The following is a 26,313-nucleotide window of genomic DNA, read 5'->3' as shown; positions in this document are numbered from 1 at the left end:
AGTGAACCCTGGGTGTCTGATCTCAGTCCAACTAAAGATGAACCCGTTCAAGTTTGAATGCTTAAAGACTGATAGCCAACACAGGTATTTATAAAGCAGAATAAGAGAGTCAGCTGTGCAGTTTTACGGTCCATCAGATAAAGGACGCACCAGTTTTTTTTTTTTTTTGGGTGCAACAAGATTTAAAACTACATGCAAATACTACAGTGTTATTAATACTAAACATACTACTCAGAACTCAAAAGTAACTAAACAGTGAGGATTTTTTACTGTTATCCAGTTGAGCCACTCATATTTTTTACTTGCCTCATCATGAAAGAATGTCTGAAATACGTTTTTATTTTTGCAAATATATTTTCATATTTTCTTATATTTTCCATTAAACGTTACAATGAAATTTGTACATTTTCTTCCCTTTTTTATTTTTTCAGCTATAATGTATTAAAGGAAACTAGCTATTTCTATATTTTATATATATTTTACACGTTTTTGAAAGAAATTGATACATTTATTTAGCAAGAATGCATTAAATCGATCAAATGTTGCTCCAGATCAAACCAGGCAACTTTACAGTTAAATTCAGTGCAGAGACGTAGTGGATGTTCTGGTGTTGTGTTGTCGATATGTTGTTTAGTTGTAACTCTTAGCTAAGGCGCAGAGGGTGTCTGTTGTTTGGAGAATGAATTTCGGAGCAGTGCTTTGTTCATAGCTTGTGGGAGGGCAAATGTGAGGTGCTTACATTTACATGTGGGGCAGACACAGATACACACGTGCACATGGCTACATTAAGCATCATTAGGAGGGTTAACTCATCACTTCAAAAGAGTCAAAGATGGGGAGATTCCCAGAGGAGAAAGGCTGAGAGCCTGTGGTGGATTCTGTTGCTCCCTGTAGAGAGAGAAAGTGAGAGATTGATGGGATGAAGAATGAAAGCAATGAAGTAAAGAACGAAAAGAAAGAAAGAGAAGTGTGTGTAGGTGCGATGTTTTTGGCGTGTGTGATAAATCTTTACGTCTCTCCTGGGTGTAACGTAGCAGCAGACATAAACAAAGGAAACGAAACAACAAACAGGAAAACAGGAAATGCAGATGTCATCACCCTCCTTCCTATTGTGATGACACAGTTATGATCAGCGCCACACAAAGACGCAAAGATGTCAAGTACAAAGCAAGCGGCTTGTGTATGTATGTGGTTACAGAGGTGTGTGATTTGTTCCGCATCTGTCGTCCTCTATAAGAGTATGTGCGGCTACCTGCATTCCCTTGTTAGTGTGACCTTAACGTGGGTGTTTAGTTTTGAAAATCACTCCCACCACCATATACAAATGCCCTTCCCCTCAGGTGACTAGCACACAGTCCCCTCTGCTGCTCTATTCTGCTGCTAAATTGCCCACTGATGGATGGATGGAGTTTGATAAATGGATGGACGTCTGGATTGCTGTTGTTTCAGAGCGTGCTGATATAATACAGTACACATAGGCCAGAGAGCGAGATAGTGAAGAATGACTGGAGCACAAAACATTTTTGTCCAACAACCACATTCAAACACACTTGACTGCTGTTTTTTCAGATGTTGTTAAGTAGATGTCAACTGCTTGCTATGGTTTGACCTCTTGTTCAAGGACTGGACTTCACTGGCCTAGTTTTCAAAAGCCTTTCTGGTGCAGAAAGGCAAAATTCTTTGGAGTTTGTTTTTGCTATGGCTTTTTAAATGGTCTTTGTATGCAGAAACCAATAATATTAACAGAGTGATGTCTTTATGGAATGGTGGTTCCAGACCCAAAAGCTTATATTTTATTGGTTAATGATTTTTTTATTTTTTTTATTTAGTTGTTGAGTTCAGTGAGTGAACATTATAATTATAATGTTATGATGTCTAAATTCACATGTAGCATTTAAAACTATTGATTTGAGTATTTAGTGTTTTATTCTATAGGATAATGTTCTATAGAAAGACAATTATATTCTATAGAATATAATATAATGTTTTTTTTCTTTAAGATAAGGCAAGTTTATTTATATAGCACATTTCATGGTATACAATGGTAATTCAACGTGCTTTATATAAAAAAATAATAATTATAACAGATGCATTAGAAATAAAAATGAATTCCAGTTAAATCCTATTTAATGTACAAGGCTTTATATAAACCATTCATAGGTTGTTTTCCCTGAAAAATGAAAACACTGTGGCTTTTATTTTTTTTTATTTATTTTTTGTTTTTGTTTTTTATAAACATTGTTTGAGCTGTGTCATTTGTTCAACCAATTGTGTGAGTTTGGGCCAGAACTGTGTGCCAAACAATGGCAGACATAGGGGCCAATTTGGGAAATCTGTTTGAAAACACTCATTAATTTTTTTTGCAGTTTTTTGATGTCTCTTGTGGTGTGGAAATGACATTCTGCAGCTTTAACGTCTTGACCCTGTGTTGCTCTTTTCAGGTGGAGTTTGAATGGCTGAGGCAATACTGGTTCCAGGGCCGGCGTTACGCTCGATTCTGCAGCTGGTGGACTAAACCCATGGAACAGATGGAGAAAGACTGGAAGGAAATGGAGCGAATGGTAAGAGTGATGGAATGAACTGTAAGCAGGCCTGCACAGAATCTGCACCCAGATTTCCGCTCAATCCAGCATCTGACATTCAGCTCTACATGTGTGTGTTTGTTTATGAAATATTTTGGCTAATTTGATTATGCTTTCAGCTACCAGTACAGTGTTGTAATCCCAGCACTGCTTAACACATTTTACAATATTTAAACCCACAATCCATGCGGTAAATGTGAAACAAGTGTTCAGATTCTGTGTGGCTGGCCGTAAGTCAAGAATCAGGGATGTAGAAAAAGATGGAGAGAATAGGAAGTATAAAGTAGATTTTGAAAATCTGTGTTAACACCATCACCACCTAGTCAACATTTTTTTTTTTTTTTTTCCCCAATTGATTAAGCAGTGAAGTTGCATTTGCCACAAAAACGTGAAGACACATTGTAATTTTCTCCCTCATATTTTAATTGTGGTGGCTTAATGTGAGGAATATTCCACATAGGTGTTGTGCATTTGCTGTCTGAGAAAAAGTAACCATTTGGTATCCTATGAGATAAACCTATGCGATTACATTTTCCACTGAGGTAAATGTTGTTAAAAGAAGATGTGCAGCTTGTTACAGCTTTTCTGTAATAGATATTGTGTATTTGTAGATGGTTGAATTGCATTTCAGACAATTTTATTTTATTTAAACCACATAGTGTTGCTGTTTTTAATACTTGCTGGCCAAAGTTATTTGCTACAGCCATTTTTTGGACTCTGCCTGTCACCCATAGTCACCCTTCTGCCCACAGATGACCCCAGTATGCAGGGCGGCATCAGGGCTCTCTGATGCTGGACAGGATGCACCAGAGGTTATTTAAATCTAGATGATCTCAACTGATCAGTACTGTCTGTTTGACACATGTTTGATCCATATATATGTGAATGTGTGCACACAGCTCTCTTCTCAGTGCTATAGTTACTTTCAGTAGGGGGCACTGTTGTATCATCACAGTCTGTCTGTCTCTCGCTCTTTGAGCAGTAATCACATCTAATGTGCTTCTGGGGCTAAGGACCAGCTCTTGAGCTAGCCGGTGTGTGTGTGTGTGTGTGTGTGTATGAAGGGGTGAGACAATCTGAGGCTCACTGTGCAATACTGGTCCTCCTTCTGTCCAGAAACACAATTTCAAAAATCTGACATCCACCCTTCAAAGATGTACATGGTTTTGTGTCTGTGAATACCATGTTAAACATTTTTTCCTGAATTATGACACAATTTTTTTAATTTTTTTTAATGTAATAATAATAATAATAATATATATATATATATATATATATATATATATATATATATATATATATGTATATATGCTTTAATATATATAACCTTTTTTCAATTAATTATATATTATTTGTCACAAGAATAAAATAAAATAAAAAGACAAATTTTAATTTATCACATTATATATATTATATATATATATATATATATATAAACCATATTAAATCATAAATAGACAGGGGAGGTAAAGGAGAAAAATTACAATATTTGCCATATTCATTCGTCTAAACATTTAAAGACATTTTTTAAATATATATATTTTTTCGTTTATTTATTTATATTATTTATGTTGAAATTGTGGGTGGATTTTACCTGAGCTTAACCTGATCAAGCTATTTTCTATGTTTTATTAGTTGTACAAATATTGAATTTGTAGGATTGTTAGAGCTTGAATGAATAGCTCATGAATGTGAAAGCACTTCAAAATAAATATTCATTTGAATTCCTAATATCTGATATTTTCATGGCTGATTTAAATTCATTTAAGTATGATTTTGAGAGACAGTCATGGCATTTAACAGAGACATGTGTTTATCTAGATTCTTGGGAATTGTCTCGTTGGCCTTCCTGCACTTCTCTTGATTTTTCTGCAGTCTGAGCAGGTTCAGGGTTGGCTGGTCCGTGTGTTTCTCTGTGTGTTCACCCTCTTCCTGCTGTTTATTAAAACCGCTCCTCTCCCATGGGGGTTTCTCGCTTTCGTTTCCCTTCTTTCTCTTTTCTTGTGTCTCCCTCTCTTGCTCTTCAGGCTGTTGTGATGCAAATTTTCACCCCTCCATTTGAATGACATCCTGATAAAACAAGTCTCTCTCTCCTTCTCTCTGTGGCTGTCTCTCCCCCTCTCTCTCTCTCCAAACTGTACCTCATGAATTAATGTGAACTGCTTAATGGAAACAACATAAGAAAAATGGCAGAAAATAGAAAAGAAGAAAGAAAAGAATAAAGATAGCCATTTAAATGTGCTCTGATAAGATGAGGTAAATGTTATCAAACATCAGGTCTCAGGTCCTCTCCTCAATTTCTCTCTCTCTCTCACACACACACACTGGGTGAACGTCGGGTCCCTACAGAGAAGCTATCGTACTCCTCATACACCACTGACATTTATTTAGGCTTTAACCAGTGACACTTTCTTTCTCTCCCTCTCGGTCTGTCTATCCTGGCAAAGGAGAGATAGTTGGCTATATATGCAAAATATTTTAAATACCATCCAGGCATTTTTTTTTTTTTTATTCTTTTCTTTCATTTGTATGTGGTTGCAGGGCTGAGAGCGAGACAGGTCTGTTAACAATATCACGGGTTTATTCTGATGTTTTAGGTCTAATTTGTCACTTTTTCCACTTCTGTCGCTCAGAGCGTCACATCAAAAAGCTTTTTTCCCCTCTAACCGCATCCATTCCGTCTTTCCTCCACATACGCCGTCATCAAATATTGCGTGCTGAAACATTTATTTTCAGACTAAATAGAAACTATTATGTGTTTATGGGAACAGTGAGCCATTTAGATGCATCTTCTGTTCCTTTTCGTTGGTGTTTGTGTTGGTTTTTATTTGTGTGTATGTGTCAATTCGTGCACAGTGACCGTTTCATAATTTCATCCTCTCCGTCCAATGAAAGAAACCGAGCGAGCGAGAGAAAGCGAGCAATCATGACTGCAGGGGTCACCATTGATATCTGATTACGTTATTGACCTAGCGTGCGCGTGTGTGTGGCAGACAGGAAGGTAAAGACCTCTCTCCCCAGCGAGAGAGTGAGAGTGAGGGTCAATGTAAATGTTATTGCAGTGTGAGCTCATTTGATCAAAGCCACTGAAAGGTTAAGCGAATCCAATCTGGTTTAGTGTGTCTGAGGGTAGGGGGTGTATATGTGTGTGAGGGCAGCGGAGAGAGAGGCGGACGCAGTGAGGGGATTATCGTTTAGCCGCTGAAATGCTGGATGTGGTGCGGAGCGCTTCTCTCTGTCTCTAATGCGTTTAGACAGCAATTGGCCTTAATAACCTTTATTGACTTCACTAGGTCAGTGCCAAGGATCTAATTATTCAAGTGTATCAATTTCATCTAGTTTAGAGCTGCCTCGTTCTAATAATTATTTTAAGGTCGACCGGGGCAATTAATCTCTATTCACTTATTTGATGAGTTTGTAAAACATTATAAATGTAATGGCTTTGCTGTGCATTTTCATCATAATAATATTCCAGAATGCCTTTCGCAGGGCCGCTGTGTATTTCCCTATGTAGCTCTTTTCAGTCTTTTTATTTATTTATTTTTAAATTTGTGCATGTTGAGGCAGTTATACATTATATATTGTATTTGTGCCATACACACACTCATATGATTAAAATATACAAATATTGCATTAAATAATAGTTATATATATATATATATATAATATAAATAACAGTAGCTATAATAATTAATAATATGTATAAATAATATACATAATACAAATAATACAATATGTTGAATCATAAATCTATGATTTTTTTTTAAAATCAGCAGTCACACATATAAACAAAGGCATGATCCCATAGTTTCTTTCTCTTTGTTTTTTCTCTGAGCAGTTGTCTCTTGTCAGATAAGAATGAACCACAGATCTATTTACCAATGTTTCTCCTTTGACTCACCTGCTTAAATAACAGGAGAAACTACCTCCTAATTTCTCTTATTATACTTATAAACTGTAAATAAAAGGCTTCTAATAAATTTCACAGTAAGGGATGGTTTTTATTGGAGAATGGGGGGAAAAAATGAGAAGAAAAGAAGCAGGAAAAAGGGGGGCGAGGAGAAAAACACTGTACAGTAGAATTTGCGGGCAAAAGGTATTTATGATTCCCTTTGAAGTCCTTATTGAACAGGGTAAGCTGAATTTTAGCAGGCCTTCATAGTGGGGAGGGTAAATACTTAAACCCCTTTAGAGAATTTCATGCGCTGATATGCCACTTGCAGGCTGTGTGTTTGTGTTTTCTACCTACAGGGAGAGAGAGAGAGAGTGGTCGCTGGCTTTGTACCTGCATACAGAAGCTTTTACAGATTCTTTGGGCAGGCAGGGAGACTGGTGGGCCTGTTTTTTTTTTTTTTTTTGGTGGCAGGGATGGAATCTTTGGGAAGAAATATTGTTGTCTTTTTCTTTTTTAAGTACACACACAGAGGCTAAATGTTCCTCACAAACCAGTTAAACACAATCGGCAAAAGGAAAAACGGCAGTTATATCTCACCAAATATAACGAAGACATCTATTGTATATATTGTATATATTGTGCTGATAAAATATTTTGATGTGTCACTAATCACTAGATTTACCAAAGGTTGCCAGATTAGTGGAGTCAAATGTTTTAGACATGATGTTTGGTTGATTGTTTACTTGTTGTTTTTAGCCAGAATAAGCTGCAGACTAGGCCAGACTCCATGTCAATTTTGTCTGGTTTTACCCATTTATACAAGATCCTTAGTCCTTGATATACTTTTTTGTTTGTTTATTATTCACATGCATATTAAACCTAAAAGCTGTTCATGTACACTGTTTCTTATACTGTGCAAATGTCTTAGGTGCAAAAATCATTAGATGTTGTTTTAGCAATTTTTTAATTGTTATTAATTCTCTTTATTAGAATATAACCAGAAAATACAGGAAATTTGTATGCAGTATTAAAAAACAGAAAAAATCAGAAAAAACGACTAGGCTAAAGTGGCAAGAATTTAGTGACCTCCCCTTACACTTGAGCAATAGCAGGAACCGGCTCTCTTATGGATTGGAAAACGACAGGAAGGCCTAAGACTTTTGCACAGTGCTGTATATATTTAAAATGTAATTTATTCCTGTGAGAGCAAAGCTGAATATTGAAGTCATTATTATAATGCGAATTTTCGATCTTATTATCAAAGTTTAAAACTCTGCTGCTTAATATTTGTGTGGAAACTGTGATGATTTTTTTTTTTTCAGGATTCATTGATGAATAAAAAAAATATATACTGACCCCAAACTTTTGAACTGCAGTTTATTCTCATAAAAAGTAAGAGAAAAATCAGGCCAAGGCTTTCACTTCCACATTCTTTCAGATCTATTAACACAGTCAATTTGAAAATAAATTTAAGCAAAATAAAAGCTAATTTAGTATGCAATATAATTTGTTTTATTAGTTTTCATATGGTTAAGTTCACGGGCATTACTGTGTCATTAGCAGGCCCACACAGATTCCACTTGCACAGCACTTCATAGAATTCCCCACAGATTTCAACAGGCTTGAAATGACAGTCATTCCCAAACTTTGACCATGTTTATGTTAATATTATTTTGGCTAATTTTGTTATGTTTTTAGCTACCAATAAGAGCATAGTACTCCATTTAACATACTAATACCTTGTTCAAATCAATTTCCACAAAATTCCACCAATTCCAGCACCGAAAATGTGGAAAAGAAAAAAGATCTGCGGAATCGGTCTGTGTCTAGTTTTTAGTATCGTCATGTGCATGTGCGTGATTATGTGCAGACGGTTCAGTCTTGTTCTGCTGGTGTTGAGTGTAACTCAGCTTGTTCTGGGGCAGACGCTCTCTGACAGCCGCTGAACTCTTTGAAGTCAAATTTTTCTTTTTCTTAGAAAACCAATAAGTGCTTTATAATGCCTGATCTGTCTTATCTCCTGAAACCCTCCTCACTCTCTCGGTTTATTAAGCGCTTTGTTTATTTATTTATTTACTCTGCAGTTTTTCCAGCTCACTCCTTGATCAGTGAGATAAGCGGCTGAAGAAAGAGGAATAAGATCTGGAATTACGGACCATGACTGATTAATCACTACTGTGGATACACACACAAACACTGCATATATGCTTTATTAAATTCTACTGAGGAACACAGACGTGTTCAGTTTACTGCCGGTCAGGTAGAGGCCGACTTATTTAGTAGATATATGTCTTTGTGTGTCTAATGTGTCTGTCTCTCTCCTCTATCCTTTCTTTTAATTCCTCAAGAATCACCAGGTTGGCTATCATGTTGGGGCTCTTAACCGAGTTAAGCCACGGTTCAGAACAATGAGGGGAAGAATGGAAGATCCTGATGCCAAGCCACTGTAAAATTGTTGGATTCGCTTGAAAAATCGCAAAGAAAGAAAGGAATTATAAAGAAGATATTGCAGATAATTCCAGAGGTTTTAGGAGAGGAGGGAGAGAAAGAAGATGGTATAAAAGGAGACAGAGAGAGAGAGAGTGTCTGCGTGTGAAGACGTGTTACGCAGAAGTGCAGCCTGGTGGCTGATGCATACTCAGAAGTTGCAGTCTTTGTGTTTGTTTTTGTGTTTGTTTGTTTGTGTTTGGACAGAAGTTGAGAGCGAGGGATGACACTCTGGCTGAGATGAATAGACACAGATGTGTTTGATAGTAAACACTCTCTCCTTCTCCAAGGGGAAATGTTCCTGTAGAAATGTGTTATGATCCCCTCACTTTCAACTCTCTCTTCCGTTCTCTCTCTCTATCTCTCTCTCTCTCTCTCTCTCTCTCTCTCTCTCTCTCTCTCTCTCTCTCTCTCTCTGTCTCTCTCTGGCTGTTTCGTATGGTGCAGTGGAAAGTGGCAAATGATGATTTTGGGATTAGATAGCAAATTCAGCATCTTACACCGAAATGAAGCAAGCTTGACCACAAGAAAGTCAAATCACATGTTATTGGCGAGGACTCTTGAAATTGTTGCAGATTGGTTCTGAATGATAACCCACATGAAGGCCCTCTGATTAGAACTCATGAAAGTCTTCTGAGATACAAAATGATCTGAGATACCAAACAGATCTCGCCTCCCTTTGACTACCATAGTAGGAAAAATAAATACTATATTAGTCAATGGGGGGGCGAGATGTGTTTGGTTACAAACATTCTTCCAAATATCTTCCTCTGTGTTCTGCAGAACAAAGAAATTCATACAGGTTTGGAACAACATAAGGATGAGTAAATAATGACAGAATTTTCATTTTTGGATGAACTATCCCTTTAATGCTCTGTGAACTAACATGAAAACTTTTATCATTAACAAAGTTTAATAAATGCTGAATTTGCTGTTATAATACCAAAATATATTGCTCATTGTTAGTTTATGTTAGTTCACTCATTAACTACTGTTAACAAATGAGACCTTATTTTAAAGTGTTACTGCATTAACATAATCATCATAATGGATTTCAGAATGCTTTTTTATAGAGATAGATGATAATTGGTTCAAAACTAAATTTTATTTACGATTTTCATACGGATAATACTCTTTCAATTAGACATCAAAACAAAGATATCAATAAATTATTACCCTCTAGATTGCACAACAGCTTTGTATAATAATATAAAAAAAATATAATACATACTGTATTATTATTATAAACAAATAAAACAATAATAAATAAGTATAATCACATATCAGTTGTTGGAAAAATCATCTGTGTCTGTGTTAATCATGAAAAACCATTATTGATCAATCTCTACTTTAAAAGGCTTCATAGAAAGTTTTACCAGTGAAAGTAATTATAACATAATGTGAATTGAGCCAGTTTATTATACATTATGAACAGGGTTTATGCCTTATGAGCAGTTTTTATGCTTTAATGAATAGGTTTTGCTTGTACGGGCTATAAACATTATTCTCTGCTCTTTTATATGGTGTACTCAATGTGAGTGTCTGTTTCTATCCATTTACTCACTAATATTATACTTACATGTCATAGCGAATGATTCCTACACATATTTTTTAAGGCATTCTAGCTGGAGGTATTAAGCTATCAGATTTTGGAAAGAAAATTCTTTTATTTGTTACACTTACTCATACATATAACTAATGCACTGGAAAAATGTGTCCTGCTATACAAGAGCCCTCAGGCTTCCCAAAACCACTGAAGCATATTACTTCATTCTCTTCACTACTGATATTTTCAGCATTTAGATGACATATAAATTACACAACACAGTGTCTCCTATAACATCATAAATTGTAGTCAGTACAACTTGGGTTGGGTTTCGTTCTTTTAGCGGCTAGCCAACGTTAATCGTTTTCCCCAATGTCACATTTCAGCCACCGTAGGAAAAAAAAAGACATGTAATGAAAATGGCTTCAGGTCTATGTGATGGTAATCTCTGCCTAGAGTTCACATTCTTTAAGTGCTGAAAATGAATCTGTGTGGAGAGTGAGGTTTTGGCCTCACTCCCACTGCCAAAAGCTTTCACTGGCAGGAGAAACGTGGGTACAAGATGCTAATCTCTAATCTCCAATCAGCAGGCAGATCCAGAAGGAGATGGAGGTGGAGAAAGATGAGGCTTATGTGTATACATATGTTTGTGTATGACAGAGAGTGGAAGTGGGTATGAAGTCACAACGAAAGTGATACATTCAAGAGACAGAGCTTAGAGAACAGCAAAAGTATTTTAAAGACATTGGTATTGCATTAGTTAGCATAACCAACCCTTAAATATACAGTGCATGCTACCATTAAAAGGTCTTAGGTTAATGCTAAAATTCTATTTTAATGTATTTAAAAATTAAATGTATTCCTGTGACGGCAAAGCTGAATTTCCAGCAGCCAATATTCAAGTCTTTAGTTTCACATGATCCTCAGAAATCATTCTAATATGCTGATTTGCTGCTCAAGAAACATTTGTTATTACTAGCAATGTTGAAGAGTTGTGCTGCTTAATATTTTTGTGATAACTACATATTTAATGTAATGGTGGTGCTATGATACAGTGACCACAGATAATAATGCCATGATGCTTCTATACATCATGATGCTAAATTACTTTTCTCATGTACTTTTCCAAAGTACTTCAAAGACTACCATATAGTACTACGATAGTACTTGGCCATAAACATGGTATTACCACAATGCATTTCCCTGATTTATTAGTACTATTATTATCAGTGATAACTTGCTAATTGTTTTGTGTGTCAATTTTTGTATCCGCTGAATATATTTGAAGTCTTTTGAATGGAACTGCTCTTCAGGTCTGTAAGATTTGTGGAGCTCATATTGCGTACAGCAGGAGTGGTAGAGTCATTAAACTCTCAATCTCTAGACACATTAGGCAGCAGATTTGGTGTTTTGAGATGTTATCAAGGGCTTTTGGTTTGTAGTCGCCTTTTTAAAACTTTCCCACCTAAAAGAGATAGAGAGAGAGAGAGGGAGACAAACTGAGGCAGAGGGAAAAAAAAGAAAATCACAAAGCTTTTAGCCTTTGCCTCATTAGCTCAAGCAAAAAGCATATGTCCAGTTGCCTCTGGCTAGAAGAATCACAATCCCCAGCACAAAAGCCTGCGGCCCACAGAGCTGCCCAACAATGCCTTCAAACGCTTGCACTTGTTGCGTTGGGCTCTTCAGCAGCTGGGTTTCTATTATCTGTCCCCTCCTCTGTCCTCGGATACATTGCTGTGATGTTGTGAACACATTTTTCTAATGTTTTACACTTCATATAATCCATTCTCTCAGCGTGCTGGCTCTGAGGGGAGAGGTAATTGATGAGCCTCAGAGAGATCAGAGGGTCAACGTGGCTGAAAGGCCAAACTCTCATTCTCTCTCACACACACACACACACACACTCACACGCACACACATAGGCATGCATGTATATGTATATATTGTCTCTACTACATCTAATATGGCATAGTCTTCATAGTACTCTGCTGTAGTTGTACCCTTACAGTGCTTCAGTACATCGACTGGGGTGAGGACCATCTGTCCTGGACATAACAGGACACCTCAACTACACATTCAATTGTATGAATGACATTTATTTGAAAGAAAGATAGCTCTTTTCAAGCTAAGCATTTCACAGAAAAGAGGTTTGTCAAGTTTTAAAAGATAAAACATAACAATGTAGACAAAATGTATTCAAACTAATTTTTTGATTGCCAAACATTAGTGGAACGTAGATGATGCCGTAGTTCATAGATGGTGTGATGAATTACTGTACAACTTTGGTCACTCTGCTGATTTGATACATAGCTTACATTAGCTGCTTCCACATTTATGGTGAGAGTGTGTACTGCGTTTGAAGAAGAATTTGCTTCTTCACTGTTGAATTATTTTATATTGATATAAAAGTTCATGTGTGTAGTTTGAATACAATCCAGACATTTTGTATGCGCCATGGTGCCACTGTCATGTGACCTACGAAGCCAGCTGTGTCACTGTTGCTCAGCACTGAATACTTGGCTGCATCCAAAAACTTAACCTAAAAATGCTGCTTTCGGAGGACGCATTCCAAGTTAGAAAGGCATCAAGGCACATCCGAATCCAAAGTTATCTTCACTTCCTGTCTCATGAGAAGCCTTCATCTGATCGATTTTTGAAGACCGCATAGATGTATCCTTCGCTGCCTTTGATATCCCACAATCCTGAGCTTTTCATTCTGTGACCGCTGAGCAAAGAAATAAAGATGGCGTCTGAAAGTTGCGGTTGGTGGTCAATTTGTGTGTAAATGTACGTTTTTGACCATTGTTTTCCACTTTTGATGTCATTTCTAGCTAGAAATTACTATTGTAGTTATTAAATATTTGCTTAGTTATCACCAAAGCTCACACTATTTTGCTGTAGATCATTAAAAGGTTGTGCTGCCTCAGAAGTCTGTCTGAAATCAGTTTCGTGAGGTGCCTTTGTGTGCAAACACTGCCGGCAAAGTCGGTGCCTGATAGGGCAGCGAGGCAACAAGTCAGCTTCCTAGGTTTTCGGATGCAGCCCCCCTCCCAAACGAGATCACGCATTTCATTTCAATACATGTTGTTCCAAACCTGTATGACTTTCTTTATTCTTTGGAAGAAGAGAGAGAGAGAAAAAATAAAAAATAAACCAAAGAATATTGGTAACTAAACCATTTTGATGACCATTGACTTTCATTGTACGGACAAAAAAACATTGAGACATTTCTCAAAATATTGTATTTTCCACAGAAGACAGAAAATCCTAAAGTTGTAGAATGACATCAGCTTGAGTAAAGGATTATTTTTAAATTCTCCATTTAAGAAATAAGATTTAAGACATAAGTTTAATGCGCTTGACATTTAAAATGATCTATGACTGTATGAAAACATACACGTTCATTAATTGATACATAAATGCGGAAATTCCATTTAACATGTTTTAAAACAATATTGTCAAACAGAAAATCATACTGACGTAAATGAAAATGATGCTTTCTGTACCTTGTGTTTGTCACATTGCCTATGTTTTGTATGTTTTACAAAATTATAAAATACAGTCTAGCTGTGTAAATTTAGTGTGTGTGTTTTGTCAAACGTAGGTTTTCTAAAGAATGCCCACTGGCTGTTATGTGTTTTAAGTGCTCATGTCATACATTATCTTAGTGTCTCCTGTCTGACACTAGCTGTTCAGGTTTCTATAGGTATTTTGGATGGCCTTTCTGCTATTGGTTGGCTGGTGTACCTGCCACATAGTCATGGTGAGTGTGCATGTGTGTTTATACTTCCCCTCTGTTAGCGTGGGGTAACCCGAAGTGTGTTTCCTTGTACAAATACACACAGCCGCCTCTGTTAGTCACTTGCCCTCTGTCTCACCCTCTTCACTGTGGTCCTGAACCCAGGAGCACTGCACAACATCACCCAGCTGACGACAGCTACCGTCATTCAGGGGTAAACAAGGGCACACACACAGATAAGGTGGGCATATATAGGGTGGTAAACGCAAGTTGGTTGTGTAAATTTCTCTCATCAACCCGCATTGTAAACACATTATACACAGTCTCTCTCTCTCTCTCACACACACACACACACATGATCATGAGTCAGTGTTGTTGTGTCATCTATGTTTAGTCTGATGTGTTTCAGCTGACCTTGTGACCCCACAGTCAGAGTTAGTCTTGGCAGACTCTTTCACCTGGTGCTTTCTTAGACAGGATGACTCTAACAGGTAACGACCGCTGACAGGTAATGCTTCAGTGAGAGACAGAAGTGCTGTCTTACGGATGAACGCGGGATGAAAAGAAATAAAGAAAAAAGAGATCGCTGTGAAACAGGTGAGGTGAACCAACGCTGAGAGCACTTTTTGCGTAAGCTTTCTCACCTGTCAATCATTTTAAGTCCTGCTACTGTAGAGAAAGACAACGAGAGAGGAAAAGTTTGACATCTTACATCTTTTTAAAAGAGAAGAAAACTCAGATACCTTTAAAATAATATATTAAAAATATTTTTTATATGTAATGTTTATATTTACATTTTAAATTTTTATATTAAAATACTGAAGGGGTGGATTTACATCCCACTCCTCTTTTGTTAGAACGAATAGGAAATCATAGTTTCTTAAATCTGTCCTGGTATTAATGTTACAGGCAATGTCTTTATTTAATGTTCTGAGAAATGACTGAGGGTCTGACCCATCTCAGGAATACAGTAATAGTGCCAAGTGTTATTATTTATTGTTTACAGAACCATTTACAGCACCAACTTTTGTTAGTAGAAGTTCATATCACTCAGGTTTGCTCTGTATGGATGATTGTTCAGTCCAGTGATGTGGTGTGTCTCAACCTTGAAAGGAGGGGTTGTTTAGGAATGTGACCATGCCAAAGGAACAGTCTCCAGGAGAAACAGTCACCCAAATGTGCCCTTTTGGGATTTATGACTCTTCTCTGACCCTTATGATAAATAACCACATTTGTGTAAAGAACTAAATATCATGTCCGGATATTGCTAGAATTATCTGTATTTTTGACCTATCACAAGGCTGTCGAAATTATGTCTTCCATATGCCTATAAATATTGTTTTTTTCCTTAGTTCTTTGTCCTTAGTTATTTTGGGGCTGGATACTCATTTTTTATGGCCATTGGAGGTTTGGAGAACTTCAGTAAACACTGTCTACTAACTGAACTTAAAATTTGACTTCATCTTCATTGAACATATTGGTCTCTCTTTATGCGGTCAAACTGTGTTCCAAAACTTTTTTCAGTAACTTTTTTTTCAAATAAATTTCCTATAAAGGATGCATTAAGTGGGTCAACAGTGGCAGTACAGACATTTACAGTGCTACAAAAGATAAAATAAATGCTGTATTGTTTTAAACTTTATACTCATCAAATAATACTGGAAAAAACAGTATTCCACACAAATATGAAGCAACACAACATTGATAATAAGAAATGTTTCTTGAGCAGCAAATCAGCATATTGGAATGATTCCTGATGGATCTTGTGACATTGAAGACTGGAGTAATGATGCTGAAAATTCAGCTTTACCATCACAGGTATACATTACATTTTAATATGTAGAAAGAAATAGAAAGCAGTTATTTTAATATTATTTCACAATATTACAGTTTTTATGTGTTTTTGATCACATAAATGCAGCCTTGTTGAGCATAAGAGACTTCTTTCAAAAACATTTTTAAAAATCTTACCAACCCCAAACTTTTGAATGGTAGTTTATATTTTAAAATGTTTATATATTATTATATTAAAAAAAAGTACACCGAAACGTTGTTGAAAAGCACATATAATTTTGTCCTTCTGTTTCTGATTCTGGCTTAGCCATCAGTGTTTGTACAATGGAGTCCTGCAGCATAAATAAAGAATAGATTTGACCTCTGACATGAAGGGGATGAATGTATATTGATTTGTTTAAGCACTGGCTAAGAGCTTGTCTATGGGATTGGTAGTAAAGCTTGATTCCTTTATTTTCTTTATTTAAAGATAAGAGAGGTTCTTTTTCTATTGAGGATGCTCAGGGATCTTTTACGATCCAGAACTGCTTTGTAACCCTAATGTGGTTTTATGTTACCATATTTGTGCCAGTCATAAATGTATTACTTAAAAAAAGAATATTTACTCATTAATATTCTGTCCATTTTTTATGAGATGGGTAGGAAATGACTGTTTATTATTACTATAGGGAAAACTAATTAAAACTATTAATTAAGAAAAAAAAAAAAAAAGAAAAAGCTTTTTGAAACCATATTGTATGATAGCTTTGTGCGTATAATGGAACGCACATAATGGAAAACTTGCATGCCTTATGCCATGACTTTTAATTTCAATTACATTTACATTACATCACATCCCTGTAAGTTACGAGACACTCCAGATCAATGTTTTATCATTGGTGTCAAGCCTGGCTTCAAGCAGTATAATTTGAATATCTATGAAATTTTAATGGTTTTCTAAAATTTTAATATGCTGATTTGGTGCTCAAGAAACATTTCTTATTACTATCAATGTTGTGCAGTTGTGCAGTTTTTGTGGGAACTGTGATACAGTTCTTTCAGGATTCTTTGATGAAAGTTTAAAAGAACAGCATTCATTTGAAATCAAAATCTTTTGTAATATTAAACATATGTCTTTGCTGTCACTTTTGAATTGAATGCATCCTGAATAAAAGTATTAATTTCTTTCCAAAAAAAAATAAAAAATCTTACTGACCCCAAACTTCTGAATAGTAGCGTGTAGTGTTATATTGCTGTGCATATGTAATAATTGACTGACTGAAACTGACCTTGTGTCATTTGTAGTTTTGAAGTCACAACTGGCTGTGTTGTTTGTTTCCAGACTCAGCTGCTGTTGGCTGTGGTGGAGGATGAGAACTCTGCACAGGAGAACAGAAGAGAGATGGCAGACATCTTGCTGAACGCTCTAACGGACAGACAGCAGCACAGACAGACATGGAGGGACAGGTATGTGCCCATGTGCTAAACTCTTACGTTTAATGTCACATCTTCAGTGAATTGTATAGAAGAAAGGACTTTTTTTTTCGTTCAGCAGGAGGACAATCCTTCAGGCTGAGAGAGTTCACACAAACACACGCATACACATGTGCTGATAGCCCATTGACTTCCTTCCTCTGAGATAAGGGAGACTGAGAGACATAACCCATTTGTTCCGATAACAGAGAGAACCAGCCTTATGCACATAGATATACATACCAACAAATAGCACACACACATTTCTTCTTTCTTTCTTATTTCCCAACAGACTACTGTGTGTCTGTGTGGTAATCTGTCTTCATTCAGATCAGAACATAAGTTGGTAAGGCCTGAAACAACTGAATTTCCCTGCTGAAGTTGTGTCTTAACCTTTACAACATTAAGGGCTCCTCCCTGTCCTCTTGTTTCTGTAAAGTGGCCCCTTTAAGGGGGTCGTCCCCTCTCTTTGACCCCAGAGTGATGCCCAGGCCTGTAAACAGTGTTGATGTTGTGTTGAAACTGCGTTCTTAAATCAGTCGATGAAAACTACAGACCAGGTCGTGGTTCATTTGTTAGACAGCGTCAGGGACACAAGCACACACACACGTTTAGCCCTGAATAGTTTAATTTAGTTTTATAGAAAATAGCTAAAATATGAATGCTGCCATATTACAGCAATGTAACACAAAGGAAAAATTGGAAATGGAATTGTTTTTTTTTTTTTTTTCACATTCTTATTCTGTCGATAGTGGCATCAACGATATTATTGTATTTACTATGATATAAATAGCATTTACTGTATGCGTTAATAGCCAAATTATGAATTTTTGTTTTGTTTTGGAGTTTTTTTATTTGGAAAGAAATCAATATTTTTATTCAGCATGGACGCATTAGATGCAATACTGTGATATTGACAGTAAAGACATTTAGAATATTACAAAAGATTTCTATTTCATGTAAATGCTGTTCTTTTGAACTTTCTATTCAGCAAAAAATCCTAAAAAATGTTTCACAGTTTCATAATAATAAATAATAATCTCATAATCTTAATAATAAGAAATGTTACTTGAGCAGGAAATCAGCATATTAGAATGATTCCTGAAGGATCATGTGATACTGAAAACTAGAGTAATGATGCTGAAAATTCAGCTTTGCTATCACAGGAATAAATTACATTTTAAAATATATTACAATATATTATATATTACATATATAACAGTTATTTTAAATTGTTGTAATATTTTTGATCAAATAACAACCTTGCTTGTCTTATCGACCCAAAACTTTTTAACGGTAGTGTATTTTTAAATCTCTATTTATTATAGCAATTTTTTTGTATTTTAAATCTCATCGCTGAAGAAACCGAGTGGTTACACACACACTAACCTGTACAACTTGCACATTTGCACACTGCATCACACTCACGGAAGTTTATTTCATCAGTCGGAGCAGCTTGATTAGATAAAGCTACCTTCACTCCTCTGTGTGCACACTCTGCAATGTGTTTGAACTCATCCCTTTTCCACTATCACTTCCTGCCCCCATTCTGGAGCGAGATAACGTCACTCTTCGAAACATCAGGCACAGGTCTGTAAAGTAGCTGTCAACAAATCGCATTTAGGGAGGCAAGGCAGATAGCTTGAGCTAAGGTTAAGACGCTGTTAAGACAAAAATGAACTCATAGCTGATAATATCTCCTCCGACACGAGCTGATAAAGTGAACGTTGTATGCCATGCTTTGCTCACCTGAATGCAGTGATGTATTTATACTATTATCATGACAGACTGTTACAACAACTATCATGACTCACAGCACCAAACACAAACATTAATTTCTGACCAGTCTTCTTGAATAGAAACTTCTTGGAGCAGCGTGCTAAATCATGTTGCTTATTTTGTTGTGAAAGGCTGCAATTGTTTTATTAATTTAGTATGCAGCAGGCCCGCTCCTCACATTATGCCATTCTTTTGTCTTTGCGTCTGTGTTTTGAGTGGTAAAAACCAAATGATGGATGGTTGGCGCTACAGGCTCATAAACATGAGCACAGCCGTCTGATTGATTAAGGCTTTTATTGTCTTACAGACATTTGCTTTCTTAAACAGTAGTTTGAGTGTTGCAGACTGTGGGGCCTCTGGACCTGCTTTCAGCTATCTGAAGTTACCCTGAGGGACAGAGATGCTAAATGTGGCTGCAGGCTCCTCCTGTTGACTTATGGGTACTCGGGCTTATTAACTTACCTAATGCACTCATGCGGGTCACCTCCAAACATTTTGGCTCTTGCACTGTTGAACAGATACAGTGGGATACTCTGCATGTTTATTACCATGAGCACATTCAATTTATTCATTTGGCAGATGCTTTTATCCAAAGCGACTTACAGGGCATGTAAGGATTTCTTGACTTGTGTTTTGGATGTTTTAGTCGTTTTCTTTTTTTCTTTTTTTTGAAAATGACAGACAGACACTCCAGTCACCCAATTTAATATCCTATGAGTTATTTCACTGAAAGAGACCTGGAATCTCTTGTTTCCTTTACTGTGGGAATGTTTGGAAAGAAGGAAAATGCAAGGCCAAACACCTTTTTTATCTTTTAAAATGACACACACCATTTTGAATTTAAAATTTAGTAAATAAACAGAGAAGAAAAAAAAAAATCTGTAACATTAGTTTATATCTTACGATGATAACCTTTTTCCGGTGTGTTTAATATGTATTGTTTAATATTCAGGAAATTAAATGGGGCCATTAAAGGGATAGTTCACTCAAAAATGAAAATTATCCCATGATTTACTCACCCTCAAGCCATCCTAGGTGTATATGACTATCTTCTTTCAGACGAGCACAATCAAAGATATATTTAGAAATATGCTGGTGCTACCAAGCTTTATAATGGTAGTGAAAAAAAAAAAAAAAAAAAAAAAAATCCATCCATTAAATATATTCCACACTGCTCCAAGGGGTTAATAAAGATCTTCTGAAGCGAAGTGATGGGTTTTTGTAAGAAAAATATCCATATTTAAAACTTTATAATCTAAAATAACTAGCTTCCGGCAGACGACCGTACGCATCCCCAATATAGACTATGCAATTTTTGGTATTTCTGCTATAATTATAACAACAGATTCTGAGAGTATCAATATATTAACTACGATGATAAACCACAATTCATAATTCGATTTAAAATTGACCAAGAAGGGGAAATGATCCATAATTCATTTTGTAGTTTAGATTAAAGTTTGATTCTTTAAATATATCAGTTCAAATTTGGGTCCCATTTTATATTTGGTGTCTTGAGCTACTATGTACTTACATTTAAATGAATCATTTGATACAGTTCACTTATTGTGTACATACGTGTTTTTACATTGTACTTCTATTTAAGAAATATGTGAATGTAAATACAGATAAGCAAGTACATCTATAATTATTAGACTATTCCCCTTACCTTTTAACCCACTCTTAAACCTACTCATACCACTAAACCTGTCCCTAAACTTACTCGTATCCCACCTCAATAGCAGCAAAAGTGTTTTACAATGCAACTTGAACACAATAAATACATAGTACTTATTTTTTAATGCAAGTACAGCCAAAGACACCTAATATAAAATGTGTAATAATTTCTTAATTTAAATACTTTTTTTAAGTCATTCTGAGGCCCCCTGGTTTAGCTCTGTTTTAAAAGGTTAAGTGCAATGCATGTTAATGCCAGTTGTAAAAGGGACCATATATGCATATCCATCTGTGCATTTTGAATATGCTGAAATGATTTGCTCTTAAAAATGTTTTATCTTCCATAGGTCAAAATCAAACACTTACAGAAGGAAGACCTCTCAGAGATTAATTTGCATTGGCAGACGAAAGGGGTCGACCTTGTGGTTTTGTTTCATCCATATGCAAGACGCAGTGGTGTGGGTTAAAACCATTGATCTCATCCCCTTTATGCCTGCACAGACACGCTGCAATGCGAGTTTACGTAAAAAGTACACATGTGAACACACGCTCAGATAGAACCGACCTTGCTCAGGTAGATCGTACAACTCCTGTCACATCTACATCCCTCCGTTGACCTCTGCGGGGGTCACAGTCCATTCCTGCAGTGGGCAGATTGCGTGTTTGGGAGGTGATGAAGGGGGCAGTGCCGGGAACAGCTGTGTGGTTTGTAGTGACCGTGCTAACTGCTGTAGGCTTTGTAAGGTCATTATATGATAATGAAAATGATTACTGAATTACATGGGGGTTTGGGAGAGGGGAGGGGAGTGAACGGGCCTGAGTTTGATAAATGATCTTGGAAAATGCCCATCTGTCTCCACACCCCCCTTTCTTTCGGTCTCGCTCTCCCTCATATTTACCTTCTTTTCCTTTTCATCTCAATCTCTGTGTTTTTGCTTATTCTGTCTTTTGTTTTCGTGCAGTATCGCACAATTTCGGAAAGTGATAGAGTGAAAAATGGAGCAATAAGAGAGGTGTAAGTGGGATGAGATGAAGTGTGCATTTGTGCGCACGTGTAGTGTTGAACTCTCGGTGAAGCCACAGGAGAGAGAGAGGAGCCACCGTTCATACTGTATATCAGATAGTGGAAAAATGAACTCGCCCGCCTCCAGATACACAAGATGTCTATCAAGTTTAAGTGGACAGGGCAGATTTAGGGCATAATTTACTAAAACATGTAGGTCATTCAAAACCAGTTTTTCATAGACAAAAAGAGCAGGAGATCATGTACTTGGATGGATGAGTGGCTCTATTAAAAGGCTCGAGTTATTAATCATTTAATTTAAATCGGAAAGGATTTATGAACTTCTAAAGACTAGGTAATCTGCTTTCTGGTTTTATTTTCTTGTGTTATTTTGAAATGGCTCTGCTCTGATGTAATATATAACAAATTTTTGCAGCAAAAAAAAAAAAAAAAGTACTTCTAGGTTAATGTTTATTTATAAATATACAAGTAAGTCGTGCTCTTTCATAATACTTTAATTATTGGTAAGAATTTTTAAACATTTAAAAATGTGATGTGACCGTTGTGACCAGATGTGACCGTTGACGCGTCGCATCGCGCTGCGCCGCAATAGCTAGAAGCTGTCTACATTGGATGCGACAAAGAGACCGTTCAAAAATCCATTCGTTGTTCTTATGAGAAGTATCGCGAGTGCTTGGAGTATGTCATAAATAGAATTAGGCATCAGTTTATTGTCGGGGGTTTGTCGTGTTGTGTTACGTCGCATTGCAACATCACTGATTATAATAAGTTCTATTGTCTTTTGTCGCATCGCGTCGTATCGCGCTGTACGCGTCCAGTGTAGAGACGGTGTTATGTTAGCCAAGGCTTTTGATTTAAAAGGCTGTAAAAACACTAATAGTGTGAAATATTATTACAATTTAAAATAACTGTTTTCTATGCTAATATAATTTGAAATGTAATTTATTCCTTTGAGGCAAAGCTGAATTTTCAGCATCATTAACCCAGTCTTCAGTGTCACATGATCCTTCAGAAATCATTCTAATATGCTGATTTTGTGCTTAAGAAACATTTCTTATCATTATCAGTGTTGAAAACATTTGTGGTGCTTAATATTTTTGTGAAGATACTAAATTTCCATAAAGAAGTCAGAATTTTCAGGCTGTTAAAGTATTATTATTTAAGCATTAACTAGTTTTTACTTAGATCTTTATTATAAAGTGTTAACAAAATATTCTAATTGAGTTACTCATTCATAGGTGCTTTGAGTGAATACGTGCATTGTGGCAAATGTTTGTTTGCATTTGAGCGCATGAGTGTTGCATCCTTTAGGTCGCAGCTGCCCTCATCACTCACCCTCAGTGTGTGACCTCTGACCTCAGCCTCTGAATGTCTGTATTTCTGTGAGTGTCTCAGTGTCTTGAATGTGTTGTGACCTCTCGTACTTCACCTGGGTGGAAACCTTCTGAACAGAAATGCCACAGGCTGTCATCACACACTCACACACACACTGAAGGGTCATGGGGTTCAGAGGGCAAGCAGAAGTTTCTCCACAGACTAGAACATCAAACACCAAACATTACACACACAGACAAACATTGCTAACTAACCTCTGCTTTGGCAATACAAATGCGGCCATTCTTACTGCATTACGGGTAACGTGTATTACTAATTCAGACTGTTTTAGAGGAATTGCAAAATTATTAACATGTTACTTTTTGAATTAACACTAAAATACCTAAATTACTTTGTTAAATATGTAATGCACATTGTTTTATTTGATAGGTTTAGTTGCAAATGCATTTAAAAACCCTTTCCTTTCATCATAACTTGTAATAATTGTACTTTTGTAATATTATGTGACAGTGCAAGCAAGTGCTGCTGTAATGCAAAATCCTATCCTCGTGCAGAATTCTGTTTCCCTGCCTACCCAAATCCATTCCATTGGACAATGTGTGTTTATTCTTAATCATAATAATAGAGTAAATTGCGCTTACAGTGTTTTTATATTTATGTGAAATTACCATTGTTATTTTATTACCTAGTTCTGACTCCGACGATGCAGGCTGATGGGTCTTTAACTCATTTGGTAGCGATCACATCATTATTTACACAGCACAGCTGATTGGTTACTGTTGCATCAGAGGCCAATGAGCTTGCTGCTCAAACATTTAAATATTTGGCATTGTTTGCTGTTAGCAGTCTGCAGCGCGCTTTCAGAACCCTCCTCCTTCCCCAGCTCCACCTGTATAGATCTGCTACGGGGGTTAATTCATGTATGTTACATGTGCAGCAGCAGCAACATGTCTTACACGCTCACAGCAATGTCTGTGAATGTATTGGCAGTAGCAAGTCTCAGTACTTGCTCTGCAGCAGCAGCGTAGCAGATCTATTCCGCCAAGACCAAATACATTAATATTGTCATATCGATTACCATGCCAATCTCAATTATCATACTAATATCCCGAGAGTTTTCATGACAGAAGTATTTTTATATACTACTGTAGTATTTATTAATATTTTGAGTTTGAGAATAATTGATGTGCTTTTGTCATTTTTTTTATTATATATATATATATATATATTTTTTTTTTTGTATTTCAGCTTATATAATATAATACACAAATATATATTATATTTTTTTATTCCAGTTTTATTTAAATTACCGGAAACATTTTTTTTTTTTAAACTACAGTTAACTGGTTATGAAAGCTGGACAACAATAACACTGTTTTTGATCAGGCATTTAGGAAAGATAACATTCATCAAATCTTTTATGCTAACACAACTTAACACAACACAACATTACTAACAATACAATATTACTTTAAAAAAAAATGTGCAACTAGAAAACCGTAACAAGAAAGTAACAAGAAATAACATGTTCATTTCACAGTCAACATGTTTTTTTGTTTTTTTATAACTATTTTATTAAAAGTAACATTCCCGAGCACTGAATGTACCAGACATTGCATACTAACACATTCACAGTTGGTTCTCTCTCTGTCTTTATTCCTCAGTCTCACTTTCATAGGCACACAAATTCACTCCACCGGTTGTCGTCTCATGAGGAACGGGGTGTCTCCATAGCTGTCAATCGTGCGTGGTATCTTTTGTCCCAGCAGTGACTGTGTCCCTCCCACCAGGGTCTGACGGGACAAACAATAGAGCTGCTGTCCCCAAGTGGAGGGAAAAAGACTGTTAACGTCTATCTTCAATGAGAACGGACAGGCTCACCCTGCACATGACAGCTCTGATGCTGGGGAGACCTTTACAGTTTGTAAGGATGGAGATATCATGCACACACACAGCTACGCTTGAGGGTTTGATGCCGTTTGCTCTTGCAGACTCATCTGTTTAATTAACAGATCCGTGTTTGTCTGAGAGTTTGTCTGCCAGTAAGACATATTAATGAAAAAGGCATAATAATGCACGGGTAACACACACAACCACAATGAGCCAAATGATGGTGCATTGTGGTTTTTCTTAGGGCCTGTGATAGGTGTTTCAGCATTGCTGTCTAGAGCTTCTTACGTGTTTAACCGAAGGCTCCAGTGCTCACGGGCAAACACCTGGACTTGCTTTTTGTAAACACACACACACATACATATATTCTCCTACTGGTCTGTTTGCTCACAGCTCTCGGAGAGGTAACAAATTTATTTGTGTGCATCTGGGTGTGTTTCTTTCATCATCGGCAGGGCTGTAATTAGTGTGAAACTGATGGTTGGGCTTAAAAGCTGTCATCTAATTTGTCTGTCTTTATCGAAACAAGCATGTGTGGTCCCTCCCTTGCAACGTGCATGCGATGTGTGATTACCAGTAGAACGAGCGTCTGAGAGTTTGATCGTAAATTACTCCGATACGCCTAAACCGCTGTTTAGCAATCATAAAGCTATGCGTGACATACCCACCACGGCTGCCGCCCCCCTTGTATGCCCGCTTTCATATGCCTGCGGTTGTCAGGATTGGAGAGTACATGCAGCGACCCATTCGGCAAACCGCTTTGATTTGGGGGGACGCCAGTACACACTAGAATGTCGTTCTTATTATATTTGTTTGTGGGAAGGAAAAGTAAGTCCTATTTGTTTCTTTGCTCATATGTTTGCGGCGAACCAATGCAAACAAATACAAGGGATTACACCCAAATGTACACATGCACACTGGTGAACACATGTGGCATCCTAATAGCTGAGAGGATGAAGCCTGTTTTTGAGCACATGGAAGGCTTCATTATGTGACCAAACTCTAAACAACAGTATACCAGAGGACATGATTCAGCAAGTTGCCTCCCCGTGTAAAACTAACATTTCTCGGATGCGTCCAAATGAGAGGGGAGAACGCCATTAAAAAAGAGAA

At 36.7% G+C, this 26,313-nt stretch overlaps 1 protein-coding gene across 4 annotated transcripts in view; it reads left to right on the top strand.

Moving 5' to 3' along the window:
• fto (FTO alpha-ketoglutarate dependent dioxygenase) overlaps window positions 1-26,313 on the top strand; it is a 147,251-nt gene that overhangs the window by 45,542 nt on the left and 75,396 nt on the right. Inside the window, exons 7-9 of one of the 4 annotated variants that reach the window (XM_051900175.1) lie at window positions 2,442-2,561; window positions 17,365-17,489; window positions 17,575-17,969. In XM_051900175.1, coding sequence (XP_051756135.1) covers window positions 2,442-2,561; window positions 17,365-17,489; window positions 17,575-17,635 — 306 coding nt within the window. In that variant the 3' untranslated portion in view covers window positions 17,636-17,969. Of the gene's footprint in view, window positions 1-2,441; window positions 2,562-3,334; window positions 3,419-17,364; window positions 17,490-17,574; window positions 17,970-26,313 lie in introns of those variants that run through there. The other 3 variants (XM_051900174.1, XM_051900176.1, XR_007930896.1) reach the window with 3 other exon arrangements.

The sequence above is a fragment of the Ctenopharyngodon idella genome, chromosome 7 (assembly GCF_019924925.1).
Source record: "Ctenopharyngodon idella isolate HZGC_01 chromosome 7, HZGC01, whole genome shotgun sequence".
NCBI lineage: Eukaryota > Metazoa > Chordata > Actinopteri > Cypriniformes > Xenocyprididae > Ctenopharyngodon > Ctenopharyngodon idella.
This window is presented reverse-complemented; position numbering and strand designations above follow the sequence as displayed.